This window comes from Ammospiza caudacuta, chromosome 10 (assembly GCF_027887145.1).
Source record: "Ammospiza caudacuta isolate bAmmCau1 chromosome 10, bAmmCau1.pri, whole genome shotgun sequence".
NCBI lineage: Eukaryota > Metazoa > Chordata > Aves > Passeriformes > Passerellidae > Ammospiza > Ammospiza caudacuta.
In genome coordinates, this window is record NC_080602.1 from 27,658,727 (window position 1) to 27,672,733 (window position 14,007).

Consider the following 14,007-nt stretch of genomic DNA (forward strand, 5'->3'; position numbering starts at 1 on the left):
CTGGGGTTTGGTCTCTGCACAGGGGACACACCTGGGCTGTGCTGGGGTTTGGTCTCTGCACAGGGGACACACCTGGGCCGTGCTGGGGTTTGGTCTCTGTGCAGGGAACACACCTGGGCTGTGCTGGGGTTTGGTCTCTGGGGGGATTTGTGTGTCCCAAAGCAGCCCCTGCACTCTATCCCTGAGGGCTCAGCTTTGCTCTGTGAGCATTGTCTGCCTTGTGTGAAGTTCTGTATTCATTTGCAATTATTCCTGTGCCCAGTGTGGTGTTGCAGTAGCTAAGGTTGCATTTTTGTGGACATAATTTTTTAAAAAGGATTTTTAACCTTGCTGCCCCACATAACCTGATTTGCAAATATCATGTGCATTTCCCTGTGTGAAGCATGACAACAGGTTCTCCCCTTCCTTTTTTCCTTTGGGAAATGAGGGCAGCTGTATGGTTGTCCACTAGGATTTTGTTGGGTTGAACTGGCAAAAAAGTACTTTCTGATCGTTATTAAGCAATAACACCCTAAGTGTCTTTAGGGTTGTAGTCCCACGTCCTTAGTCAGTCTGGAAGATACCAGATTGGTTTGTTTGGGGTTTGTTAATTAATGATAAGAAATAACAGGAGTTCTCTCATGCACAATCAGCAGTGGTGACAGAATTCTCTCTCTGGCCACAGGGCAGAAGCAGGCTTGGAACCCTGCAGTGGAGAGCCAGGAGCTCCTGCAGCTTGCCAAGCTGTGCCAGGATCACACCTTGGTTGGGATGAAGTTGCTGGAAAAAATCTCCTCAGTCCCCTGTGGGGAGCTGTCGTGCAGTGAGTAAATGGCAAATCCTGCCTGGTGTAACCTGTGTGTAACTAACGTGGCATTGTTGGCTTCAACTCACAGCTCAAAGGAGAGGCTCTGCTGCTGATCTCAAATGTGATATTCAGTTAGTAGGGCTGAGGATGTGCACAGTAGATAGGGGTGTTGCTTAAGGGTTTATTTTCCAAACAAAATTCAGATTTTTGTGCTAAGCAAGAAGTGGGAAATGCAGCCAGGGAGTGACCTGAACTGTTGTGGTGGTTTGTTACAGAAGGGGCATTGTGACTTTGTTCATTTTACCACAGTTACAAACTGAATGTTTCAAACCCAAATGGAAAACTCGTGCCCTTCCTTTCGCAGTGCAGGGCTGGCAGGCAGGGCAGTGATGATGTGTTACACATTTGTCAGCCTTGGCTGGGGGGGGCTGCAGCTTCTGTGCTTGTGTGCTCTGTGTTTTCTGGAGAGAGGCAACAATTCACGATTTCCTCAGCCCTTGAACTGAAGTGCCAGAGCCCTTCTGCTCCTCAGTTACAGAGCTGCTGATCCTGGCCCACAGCCTCTTCAGCCTGACGTGTCACATGGAGGGCATCGCTCGGGTGCTGCAGGCAGCTCGGCTGCTCACCGAGGAGCACCTGGCTCCCAGGGAGGAGTACGGGCTGCTGGTGAGTGTTCCCGGGGCTGGGGCTGCTCCAGGGCTGGCTGTGCCTGTCCTGGCTGTGCCTGCCCAGTGGTGATTCAGCTGCTGGGGAAATGTGCTGCTCTGTGGCACTGGGCATCTTTAATTGCTGCCTTGAAGGATCTCCTGGAGCCTGGGACGTGCCCAGTGGAATGGTGTCAGTGCTGAAAGCTTCACAGCCTATTTTTATGAGATAAAATGATGCCCTTTGAGCTCACAGCTGCAGTTTGGGCTGGTGTAGGAGTACCCCCATGGCTCCAGGGGCACACGTGCAGCCAGGGCTGCCCTGGGAGGGGATTGTTCACTGCCCTGGAGCTGCTCAGGTGCCCTGGTGTCCCCAGGTGCGCCTGCTGACGGGCATTGGCAGGTACAATGAGATGACCTACATCTTCGAGCTGCTGCACCAGAAACACTACTTCGAGGTGCTCATGAGGAAGAAGCTGGACCCGGTACGTGAGGGGCAAACGTGCAGGGAATTTACACCCAGTTTACACAGACTGAAATTGTCTGGGCATTTTACTTCCTGAGTAAAATTTACTTATTGAATTGAGAGTCAGGTTTCATAGAAATAAGTTATTGCTGGGATTTAGTCTTATTTTAGTTGAACCATTATTTCCTAATTAGTTCAGTGCTACAACGACAGCAGCGTTGAAACTTAAAACTTGGCACTGTCAGAGTTTTAACATCCTGCTTTGCTTTTATTTGCAGTTAAAGTTTCATGGGGGTTTTAAAAATCACAGATGCTCATAGGTTTGTTTTAAGTAAGCCATGAAGAAATGTCACATGTTGACGTTGGTACGCAAAGAAGCACCCGGGTGCTGGATTTTCATGCCCAGCTGAGCGCGGGTGGGGGGCTGCTGTTGGGTTTTGGGTCCCTTTAGGAACAGGGTGGCCTGTGGGTGCCCAGGGCTGTGCTGAGGGTGCCCTCTGTGCCCAGAGCGGGACGCTGAAGGCGGCTCTGCTGGACTACACCAAGCGCTGCCGGCCCGGCGACAGCGAGAAGCACAACATGATCGCGCTGTGCTTCAGCATGTGCAGGGAGATCGGCCAGAACCACGAGGCTGCCGCCTGCACCCAGCTCAAACTCATCGAGTGCCGGCCCTGGGGTGAGCGGGGACAGACGGACGGGGCGGGCCTGGGGTCCCGAGCAGCCCCGGAGCTGCTGCTGATGGGAGGCTCCTGCCCTGAGCAGCCCCCGGGTGTGCGCAGAGGGCCTGGCACGCGGGGCTCTTTCCTGGTGTAATGTTCCCGTGGAGTGGGTACAGACGCAGCCAGGTTTCCCTCAGCCCACAGGATGTGACACGGGGGCCTTGCAGGGTTTGTGTCTGTGAGTGTGGCACCCACAGGGTGAGCTCTGCAGCGTGGGCAGCCAGTGCTGTGAGAGCAGCGACACCAGGAGCTGTGCCAAGGGATTTCTGAGTGGCTCTGGCAGTGGTCAGTGCTGGGATCTGCCACAAATGTGTGGCTGGGCTTTCTTTCCAGCCTCCAATCACTCAATCAGGCTCCAGCAAAGCTTTGAGCCATTAACTGAACAGGCACTGTGTTCCTTCCCGCTTTTTTAATACATAAATTGTGGTTTAGTTTGTTGGTGCTTTATGAGACAACACCAGGGACAGACTTGGCACTGGGAGGGAGTTTTAAAAGTAACTTTGTCACCTACATAAATAATTGGTTATTCCTTCTTTTTTCCCGTTTCAGAGGAGTCTCTTCAGGATGTTGCAAATTTAAAGAAGCTGCTGCTGAAAGCTGTGACTCTCTTCATTGATGCAGCAGAGAGTTACTCCAAGGTACAGTGAGATGGAATGGAATGATCTGTGGAGCACGTGAGGAGTGGGCTGGGCTGGGAGAACACACCGAGCTGCCCTGGGGAGGGTGTGCAGGGCCCAGTGCAGAAGGGATCTGTGTCTCTGCAGCCCCCTGGCACCAGCAGCATGGCTGTATTTGAGTGTGCTGTGCTGGCCCCTGCTCAGGCTTTAACAAACCCTGAGTTACAGGTGTGTTCCCCACTGTCAGGGCAGGGACCATGAGCTTAATGAGCAAGGGTAGAACAATTACAGCGTTTAAACCCAAGCGTAATTATGGTGCAAGTATTTGTGGGAATGAAGCTTTGTTTAATGCCGATGGAATACGGTGAATGTGAAGCTGCAGTGCTCTGTCACTGCTTCAGGCCCTGCAGGGCCCTGAGCTCTCTCAGGGATGCTCCCAGGCTCCCTGCAAGCTCTTTGCTGCTCTGTTGCAGGACTCGTGTGTGCGGCAGGCGCTGCGCTGCCGCCGCCAGACGCGGCTCATCACGCTGCAGCTGCACTTCCTGGGCTCGGGGCAGAGCACCAGGATCATCAACCTGGGCAGGCAGGAGCTGCCAGGAGCCATCCTGGCCTTGCCCAGGTTCTACCAGGTGAGCTGGGCTCCCTTGGGGTCCTCTGTCAGGAATGACTTGGGCGCTGCAGTGCCCGAGTGCTCAGCTCCTGTGGGATGGAGAGACAGGACACAGGGAATGGCTTCCTGAGGGGCTTGGATGGGATAATGGGAGAGAATTGTTCCTGGCAGGGTGGGCAGGCCCTGGCACAGGGTGCCCAGAGCAGCTGTGGCTGCCCCTGCATCCCTGGCAGTGCCCAAGGCCAGGCTGGATGGGGCTTGGGGCAGTCTGGGATGGTGGAAGGTGTCCCTGTTTAGGGGCTGAGGAAAGTTGTTCACAGTGCTTTGTTCCCTGTATTTCTCTGCTGTATTTGTTACCCCGCGTTTCACAGCAGCAAGGGCTGGGTTGAACAGAGGCTCCCCAGTACCAAGTTCTCAGTGTGGAGCGCTCTGTGCCATCCCCCTCGTGTCCCTGCTCTCCCTGCAGGCAGCCATCGTGGCCGAGGCCTACGAGTTCCTGCCGGACTGGGCTGAGGTTCTGTTCCAGCAGGTGATCACCAGGGGGGACTTTGTGTACCTGGAGGAGTTCCGGCAGCAGCGGCCGCTGCGGCCCGGCCTCTTCGAGGAGGTGGCCAAGAAGTGAGTGAGGCTCTGCAGCTCTGCCTGCACAGGGCCCCTGACAGGGGGGAAAGGGGTAAACTGTCCAACTGTTATGGATTTGAGATAGAATTCCAGAGTGGTTTGGGTGGGAAGGGACCTTAAAGCCCATCCAATGCCATGGCAGGAACACCTTCCACTGTCCCAGGTGCTTCAAGCCCCACTGTCCAGCCTGGCCTTGGGCATTCCAGGGATCCAGGGACTGCCTCAGCTGCTCTGGGCACCTGTGCCAGGGCCTGCCCACCCTCCCAGGGAAGGATTTGTTGGTAGGCTTGGTTCCTGGCACAGCATGGAAGTCACTCTGATCCAGCCTCGTCCTTGAGCTGGACAAGGAGGGAGCTCAGGGCTGGGCAGAGCAAATCCCTAAAATGAATCAGAGCAGGTAAACAACCAGGAGATTCAAGTGTAGGTGTTGAGTACGACCTCCTGTTGAAATGCCACTCTCGCAGGCCCAGAGCAATTCTCAGGGGCCTGGGGAGGTTCTGTGTGTCAGTCCATGTGCAATTGTTGCAGGGTCAAACAGCAGCACCCCCCTGCTGATGCTGCCCTGAGGAACCTGAAGCGGTTCCTCACCCACTGTGAGGACATCTACACCTACTACAGGCTGGCCTACGACCACAAGTTCTATGACGTGGTGAACTCCCTGCTGAAGGACCCTCAGACTGGCTGCTGCCTCAACGACCTCTTATCCAACTGAACTCCAGCTGAATCCCAGCCCGGAGCGCAGGCTGCAGCTCACTGCTGATTTACACTGATTTTATCCATGGCCTGCTCACAGGGCTCTGCTGCTCTGTAAAAATTACTCCAGAAAACTGCACAAGGTTGTAAGTAGTTAAATGCTGACTGTGTTAACCTAAAATTGTGTTATGTATAATAAATCTTATTGTTTATAAATTACTTGAGTCACCAGCAAACACTGACTAGCCCAGGTGGGGGGTGAAGCAGAGATCCAGCAGCCCTTTAAATCAGGGGCAGGGGGAGGGAGCAGCCCAGGAATTGTACCCAAAGAGGCTGAAACAGGTGTGCAGAATGGCCAGGCAGCGGGGGTGGAATGAGCAGAATCACTGCAGGTTTCAGGTACCCAATAGACAAATGCCTTCTTTGAGTCCAGTCTGATTTCTAAAATCTTGTACAGCCTTAAACAGCCCATTCCTAATTCTGCTGTCTTGGAGTAAAAGAAATAATCAAGTGCAAATGAATTTTTACAGTTATTAAATATAAATTCCTTTCCAGGCCCAGGCCATGGGTAGACTCCCACCACACCTCAGCTTTGCAACTCTCCCTCTTCAGGTATTTTTCCTGTCAGGCCCCAAAAAGAACTCTGCTCCAAGGCCAGCCTGGTGAAGTCCTCAATAGTGATTTTTATTAAATTAGTTGCTTTATAAAACATTGCAGATGTTGTAATTGTTAACATAACAATTTGCCCAACTGTAGGAACTGCTGCAGTTTGCTAAGCAAGTTTGGTTTTTAATGAAAGAAAACGGCCGAGTTGTGAGAGACCCACCACAACCCAGGAGAGCCCCAAGGAATTCATGTGGCTTGGTTTTTTCTTTTACACTTAACCCCTTAATTAACTGTTAAAGAACACCCAACCCAGACAGCTGCATTAGTAGAAATTTAAATGACTGGAACTAAATAAACTTCATCCTCGAGACACAAGTGGGTTTTACCTTGCTCTGCCCCAGCAGGTGCTGTTCAGGTGTCAGGCTCTGGAGCAGTGGCTGTCCCAGGGGACAGGCTCCCAGGTGCAGTATTCACACTGAAGTTAGCAGTTCCCTTCCCAAAATACTGAAATCCTCAAGCTCTAACTCAAGACAAAGCGACTGGAACTCTACGTGCACACCCTGCCCTTGCTGCAAACTGCTCTTGCTCAGCCCTGGCCCTGGAGCAGGGACAGTTAAGGCCATGTCATGGAGCTGTGCTGGTTATAATCCTTCACCTTGTTCCAATTCCTTCCCGATTTAGTGGCTGCTGCTATGAATAGCAGCAGTGCCCATTATCAGAATTTTGGGTTTTTAACTGCAATTTACAGACCTTTTCCATTCTACCCCGCCCGGAGCTTCCGCCCGGACCCGGCACCTCCAGCCCCAGCACACAGATACTGCAATTCTGATTGTAGCATTTGGCAGAATTTAGAGGAAGAAAGGTTGTGCTACATGTTTAAGGGATTATGGGCAACAGAAAGACAACAGAAGAGAGATAAATGTCACATGAAGTCTTCAAAGTCTTGTACGTACTCGCCGTCGTAGCCGCCGTAGTCGGCCAGGTCGTCTTTCATGGTCGCCTTCAGCCCCCCACCAGGCACAACACCTTTTTTCTTCTTTTTGGCTTTATTCTGTGCCAAGGGGACAAGGGTGGTTATTGCACAGCCCAGAGCTCTGCCATTACCCCAGCCAGGCCCAGCCCAGTGGCACTGAGCAGCCACAGCCCCTGCACTGAGCGTGGCCCTGCCGATGGTTTCCACCCCGCACGTTTTCTCTTCCTAGGAAAGCTGTGACAGTTCCAGGTGTCCCCAGCTCCCTGCACCACAGCCCTGCCCCCCTTTGCCTTTCGTCCTATTTCCCCTGGACTCTCAACAAGTAACTAATAAATGCAGGGGAGCCCCAAGCAGGGGCTGTGATCCCTGAGGAACAGCCCCAGCCTTACCTTCTCTTGTTTTTGTTTTTCACTGCATAATACTGTCAGAGTGTTTGTGATCTTTTTCAAATCATCCACCTCCACTGCATCAGGGAAGAAAAAGGAAAAAAAAAAAAAGATTCCTTATCAATTTTGTTCTTATAAGGCAGTTAAGTAACATTCACAGTCTCTAAAACTAGAAATAAGCATTAGTGTAACTATGGGCAATTACTTGATTTAAATCAGCAGAACACAGAGTGGGTGGTTCTGGTCCTTACAATCCCAACAAGGATTCCAGCTGGTTCCTTGGAAGCCTGAACCTTGTTGAAGGTAAAACTTGCAAATAAAGTTACTGAACACAAGAGTCTTACAGAGACATTTGAACAGTTAAATCTGGAGACAGTAAGATACAGTAAAATGTATTAAAAGTAGCACTGGATTAACAATAAATTATTCTGTTTATCAATAAATGGTGCGAGAGGCTGGCAGTCCCTCCTGTTAGGAGCTCTGCAATCCCTGAGATGGAAGCTGCCAGCTGGGATGATGGATGTAGCCAGCTCCTCCTGGGATCGAGTTACCCCTCACTGAAGGACAACTGGGTACAGGACAGAAAGCCATCCCAGCCACTGCTCCAGCCACCAGGGCACTGGGAATAGGAGTTTAAATTACTTCATCTCTGTAGAGTTACATGCTGAATTCCAGAACAGTTAATCTGCAGTTCCAGAATTACATGATTTTGTAATAGTTTCCCTCTAAATGAGGTACTCAAAATTATCTGCCTCAGAGAATTTACTCTTATTATTATTTTAGAAATGGCTTCAAGAAAAACATGCAAGGTTTAGATCAGCATCAAAATTCACACATTTAAGAGAACTGTCTCTAACCAACGTGCAGAAAGAGCACTCTTGCACGAGGAGAGGATCCTAGGTGGAGTTTGTGGGAATGGAATCAGGTCAGTGCCTCATTTAGTCCAGACTCACAGAGCAATCCCCTCTGAGCACTATCACAGCACGTTTCCCACTCCAGCTGCAGCCAGCAGAGCTGGGCTGTCTGCACTTACAGGAAATACAGACGTCCCGAAGCAGCGCTTCCAAAAAGCCGGCGTAATGTAGGGACTTCTCGTACTGTGTGATCTTCTCCTTGAGCAGCTTCCCAAATTCCGTGAAGTCATCTTTTGAAGAGGGGTTCATGGCATCTATTCCACAAGTGCTATTTACACCTGCAGGACAGGCAGGGGTGTTACAGAGGCCATGAGCTGTGAGCCCTAAAAGGGGCCTGGCTCCCACCTCCCTGAGCTCTGCTCCTCCACAGCCAGGGTGATCCCTGCCCTCACAGAAGGAAGGAAGTTTGCTGCAAAACTCAGAAATTTCATAGAATCCCTGAATGGTCTGGGCTGGAAGGGTTAAACCCTATCCAGTGCCACTGTGGCAGGGCAGGGACACCTTCCACTGTCCCAGGTTGCACCAAGTCCATCCAACCTGATCTTGGGCACTGCCAGGGCAGCCCCAGCTGCTCTGGGCACCCTGTGCCAGGGCCTGCCCACCCTCACAAGGAACAATTCCTGCCCAATATCCCACCTAACACTGCCCCCTGTCAGTGGAAAGCCATTCCCCCTTGTTCTGTCACTCCAGACCCTTGTCCAAAGTCTCTGCCCAACAATTTCTGAAGCTGAGTCCAACTCAGTAATTTGACCCAGCTATTCCTGTTCTCTGGACAACCTGCACCAGGAAAGCAAGCCCCTTTTCCCTCAAATAAACAATTCCTGCCTCAGCCTCCTGAGTGCAGAACTCAGCTGGTTCTTTGCAGCTGTGCACACCCCCCAAGCTCTGTGACAACCTCCCCTGAGCAATGAGCTGAATCATTCACCATAATTAAGGAAACTCTTCCAGTTTGAGGAATGCTGCTGTGCATCAGCATCTTTGCTACTTCTTTGTTCTCAGTGCCACAACTCTGCGTGCTGAGAGCCAAACCCTGCCCATGCTTTGCAGGGTCCCAGGGGTTTATTTATTTCCTGCTGCTTTCACTCACCAAAGGTTTCCTTTGCCAACTCCAGGTCTGACTCCTCTTGCAACTTCTTTAGCCGTAGTTTGTCTGCCAACTGTTCTTCTGGTGTGAGCTCCTTCTGTTCCTCAGGTGCCTCTAACTGCAGGGAGGGCACACAGAGAAGGTGGCACGTTAAAGACATGGTGCCTTCTCCAGAGCCACTGCATCACCCGCTGCTGCCTCGACTCAGGACACGTGGAAAACCTGGGACCCACTCCCTGCAGTCCCAATAAATTGTTCATTTCACAAGGAATGGGAAGAGACACAAACTCCCACTCCTGCCTGTTCCATCACTGCTGCACACAAAGGAACTGGGATAACACTGATCCAATCACTGGTTAAACTATGCAGGAATTAAAGCTCTCAGCCCCAGACGGGATCACGTACAAGACCTAAGTTTGGTTTATCAGATGAGTCAAGACCTTTTCAGATCTTGCTCAACCTCCAAAAAACCAAATCAAACCCGCCCTCTGAATTTTATGTGACCCAAAAGAAATCAGGAGTTACCCTTTTTTTAAGCTCCTCTTGCTTTTTCTTTTGTAGCTTTTCTTTTTCTTTGATTTTTTCTGCTATTTTCTTTTTTTCTGAAACTTTTGGTTCTGTAAAGAGTGGAATAACAAACACAGCTCTCAGAAATCTGATGATTTTTTCTCCCTACACAACCACAAACACTGGAAGCTCAGTTCCTGGGACTGAGCAGAGAGTTACAGACATTTCTGTTAAACCCAGCCCCGCTCAGGTTCCATCCTCACACACCCCAGACACAAGCAGTGCCTGTTCCCATGCTGATACAGAGCCAGGGGTTATCTTCAAGTCTCACCTTGTTTTACCTCTGTCTCCTTCACCTCCTCCTCTTCCTCCTCATCATCCCAGTTATCCTGCAAAACAGTGAATATCCTTTTACAGACACCTGTCGCCTCTTCCAGAGCCCACAAACCCACTGATCTGGTATCAGAGTGAGGGAGCCATGGGAGCTGTATCTCAGGGGTTTTTGGAGCTGTCCACCCTGGCTGGGGCCAGTTCTTACCATGAAAAAGGCAGGTTTTGGTCAAACAACCATCTTGTGTCAGTAATTACAACAGCCAGGTCACAAACAGTCAAACACCACTGGCACAAAGAGGACTTTATTCTCATTTCTGGCATTTTGAGACACTGAACATCCCTGAGGGATGGGCACAGCACAGCCCTGCTGGAAGCCCCCAGCCCAGCTGAAAGCACTCAGAGCAGCACAGGCCGCTCTGTCCCACAGCACCAGGGCCCCTCTCCTGGGCTGGGCAAAGCTTCCATGGCTGCAGGGATTTTCTGGGAGGCCCCAGCAGAGGCAGTGGTGCAGAGCCCCACGCCGCACCGGGACGTGCTGATCCAAGCAAGGAGACACCGAGTCCTTCCACAGCTCACCCCAGATAATTGGCACCTGCAGGGGACTCGGCTTCCCTGCCACATTCCATGGAGCTGACTTGAATTTGGAGCAGCATTATTTTAGCTCACATCTAATTAACTGTGCTACACCCACTGCTTAAACAGCTCCACTCAGCACCGAGGAGCTGCCTCAGCCCCAGCCCGGCCAGGCTGACAGTCAGGTGCAAACTGCAGAGGAAGGGCAGCCTGGCCATGAGGGATTCATCCGTGGCACTGGGATGGCTGGGACACTTCACAGAGGGCACGGAGGCAAGGACTCTATGTCATGAGATGTGCCTCAACCCCATCCTGACAGCCAGGCCTGGTTCATAACCCAGGGAATTCCAAATCCTGACAGCCAGGCCTGGTTCATAACCCAGGGAATACCAAATCCTGCCAGCCTTGCCTGGTTTATAAACCCAGGGAATTCCAAATCCTGCCAGCCAGGCCCCCTTTGTAAACTCCAGGGAGCTCTCTTGGAGGAAGAGCCAACTGCCCCAGTGCAGTGTCCTTGCAGTGATACAGTAATTCCCAGAGAACACATTCATTCCCCAGTATTTCAACACTGTTTCTGTGTCCTTCACTGCCCCAGGAACATCCTCCCTGTGGCTGGGCCTGGGCACTGGCTCCCAGCTCCAGCCGAGCTCTGGGATGGAGCAAGCACTGCCCTGCTCTGGCTGTGCCAGCCCTGAGTCAATAGATGAAAATTCCTGGCAGCAGGCCTGACTTCTGGGGAACATGTGCTGGGGAACACTGAGAGGAGTTTTGTTACCAAAGGTGCTAATTTTAAACCCGGGAAGTTGACGTTTCCCAAATTAACAGTTACTGCAAGTTCATTACTCAAAAGCCCTCCAAAACATAGATCTGCAGATACAAAGCACATTCCACAATGTGAGATGCCTTAGGAAAGCCATGGCCAGAAAACATTTTGTGTGCTGCCACTTTAGACCACGTCATCTCCCTCACGTGGGGATTTCCCCATGTGGGCCCTCGCAGGGGCCTTTGGAGTCTGGCAGGAAGAGCAAACCAAAGGAAAACAAACCAAAATAAACCACCTTTCCTTGCTGGATCCTCTCTAGATGCAGCTCTGGCACTAAACCCATAATCCCTTGGAAATAGTTAAGCAACTGCATTAAACTATGTGTAGATGTAAAATGTCTTCCCAGTGCCAGAGGGCAGGGATGGATGAGATATTGGGAAGGGATTGTTCCCTGGCAGGGTGGGGAGGGACTGGGATGGAACTCCCAGAGCAGCTGTGGCTGCCCCTGGATTCCTGGCAGTGCCCAAGGCCAGGCTGCACAGGGCTTGGAGCAGTGGAAGGTGTCCCTGCCATGGCAGAGGTGGCACTGGATGGGATTTAAGGTCCCCTCCAACCCAAACCATTCTGGGATTCCACGTGGGGAATGTTTGTTCCTTTATTAAACAGACAGAGACCCCTCAGGTGGTTCCTGGAGAACCTCTCTGGTCCAGTTCTCCTGGACATATTCTATCCAGCAAGAAAGCTTCTCACTTCCTGAGGAAGGAGGAAAAGCAAATGTCACAAACAGCCTGAGCTCCAGGTGTCTGTACACACCTGTCAGTCACAGAGCTGTCAGTCACACACACCTGTGTCAATCACACACACCTGTGTCACTTCCACGCTGCCCACACTCATTCCCAGTGCCTGGAGCTGCTGTGAACACACCTGTCCTTGTCCTGCTGCTCTAATGTCACACCTGGGACACTGGGCTGGGGCTACTATTCCATTTAAGAAGGTAAGTTACACACAGAATCACAGAAACCGGGTAACTTCAGGGTTTTTAAAAGATTAACTACTTTTTCCGTACTGTTTATGGGAAGAACTCCACCCGAGCCCAAATAAAAACTGCTGGTGCTTTTCAGAGATTCTGGTAACAGTGTCCCCAAAACCAACCCTGAGTCCTCACCCAGTGTTACAATGTCCCAGGACTGGAGGAAACAAAAAGGTCTTTTGTAATTGCCTTATTCCACTGACAGAACCCCGGGATGGTTTGGGTCCACAGGGACCTCAGAGACCTCCCAGCTCCACTCTCTGCCCTGGGCAGGGACACCTTCCACGGTCCCAGGCTGCTCCCAGCCCGGCCTTGAAACCCATCTGGTGTGCTCCTTGTGCATTCTCGGGCAGCCCTTAGCACTATCCACATGAATATGGAGGTTTCTGTGGCACCACCAGCCTGCCAAGGGGAGCCGAGCAGGAGCAAACAGCCTTTGAGGGAGCTCTGCCTGCACAAGCACCAGCAATGATCATCCACACTTTTTATCCCACTGCCGTGCAGACACCACGCTGAAACGCGGCAAGATCCCGCCTCGTGGCGCGTGGAGAAGCAGGAAAATCGGGTGGTAAAGACGTGCTGGCAGAGCACAGAAGCTTCTGGTGAGCAGCAGAAGCACCAACGCAGCACAGCCGTCATTACCCCCGTCCCGGCGCCTCACCAGCGCACCCCGCTCCCAGTGCCGGGCCCGGCAGGCTGCAGACAGCGGGGCACAGTGCCCCACAGCCGGGGAGCAGCTGGAGAGCAGCAGGTGGATCCCCAGCGAGCGGGAGGCGCCGCTCCCGGAGCGCCTGTCCGACCCTCCGTGCGCCGCCCGTCCCGGGGCAGCGGCACCGGCTGCGGCCGGGGCGGCTCGGCGCCTCCCGCCATTGCCACTTGTCACCGTGACCGAGCCGGGGCCGTTGCCGCGCGGGCGGAGCCGCCGTGCCCGGGAGCCCCGCGGTGTCCGGCCCGGCCCCGCCGCCCGCCGAGGCCCGAGCCCGGCCCGGGGCCGCGCCAACCCGCCCGGCCCGGCCCGCCGGGGCCCCGAGCCCCCGCCCCGGCCGGGCCCGCGGCCCCGCTCTCGGCCGCCATACGGCAGCGGCCCGCCCGCCCCGCCGCCCCCAGAGCGGCCCCGCGGCCGCCGCGCCGCGGGGTCCCGGCGGGGCCCGCCCGGCCGCACCTTCACGTCGTCCTCCTCATCCTCGCCGGCCCAGCGGTCCCCGGCCACCCCCGGCACCAGCCGCTTCGCCACCGGCTCCACCACCTCGAAGCTGTCGGCGTCTGTGGGGAGAGGAGCGCGGGTGAGCGGCGGGCAGCGGCGCGGGGGGGGCCCCGCCGGCCCCGGGCCCCGCGGCCCCGCCGCACCCACCCCACGAGTCCGCCGCCTCCGCCGCCATCTTGCCCCGACCGCGGCCGCCGGGCAGCGCCGCGCGGGGCACGCCGGGACGGCGGCGGACTGACCCCGCCCCGCCCCCGGACACGCCCCCCGGAGGCGGGGCCTGAACCAGCGCGGGAACGGGGCGGGAACGGGGGAGAGGGGGCGGAGCCGGGACAGGGAGCGGGGTCGGGAACGGGATAAGGAACGGGATAAGGAACGGGATAAGGAACGGGATCGGGAACGGGATCGGGAACGGGATCGGGAACGGGATAAGGAACGGGATAAGGAACGGGATCGGGATCGGGATCGGGAACGGGATAA

At 53.7% G+C, this 14,007-nt stretch overlaps 2 protein-coding genes across 2 annotated transcripts in view; one reads left to right on the forward strand and one right to left on the reverse strand.

The window, feature by feature from the left end:
• SPG11 (SPG11 vesicle trafficking associated, spatacsin) overlaps nucleotides 1-5,442 on the forward strand; it is a 28,961-nt gene extending 23,519 nt beyond the window's left edge. The window contains exons 33-40 of the mRNA XM_058811262.1: nucleotides 665-802; nucleotides 1,320-1,453; nucleotides 1,809-1,916; nucleotides 2,405-2,573; nucleotides 3,166-3,254; nucleotides 3,707-3,862; nucleotides 4,310-4,461; nucleotides 4,993-5,442. Coding sequence (XP_058667245.1) covers nucleotides 665-802; nucleotides 1,320-1,453; nucleotides 1,809-1,916; nucleotides 2,405-2,573; nucleotides 3,166-3,254; nucleotides 3,707-3,862; nucleotides 4,310-4,461; nucleotides 4,993-5,176 — 1,130 coding nt within the window. The 3' untranslated portion in view covers nucleotides 5,177-5,442. The remainder of the gene's footprint in view (nucleotides 1-664; nucleotides 803-1,319; nucleotides 1,454-1,808; nucleotides 1,917-2,404; nucleotides 2,574-3,165; nucleotides 3,255-3,706; nucleotides 3,863-4,309; nucleotides 4,462-4,992) is intronic.
• A 378-nt stretch (nucleotides 5,443-5,820) lies between these two features.
• On the reverse strand, nucleotides 5,821-13,747 carry EIF3J (eukaryotic translation initiation factor 3 subunit J). Its single transcript, XM_058811263.1, has 8 exons — nucleotides 13,678-13,747; nucleotides 13,489-13,589; nucleotides 9,959-10,016; nucleotides 9,646-9,737; nucleotides 9,124-9,238; nucleotides 8,156-8,314; nucleotides 7,126-7,199; nucleotides 5,821-6,814 (listed from the first exon to the last, which is right to left on the reverse strand). Exons 1-8 carry the CDS (start codon nucleotides 13,703-13,705, stop codon nucleotides 6,686-6,688), a joined length of 756 nt encoding a protein of 251 aa, XP_058667246.1. The 5' UTR covers nucleotides 13,706-13,747; the 3' UTR covers nucleotides 5,821-6,685.
• Between the last annotated feature and the right edge of the window lie 260 nt (nucleotides 13,748-14,007).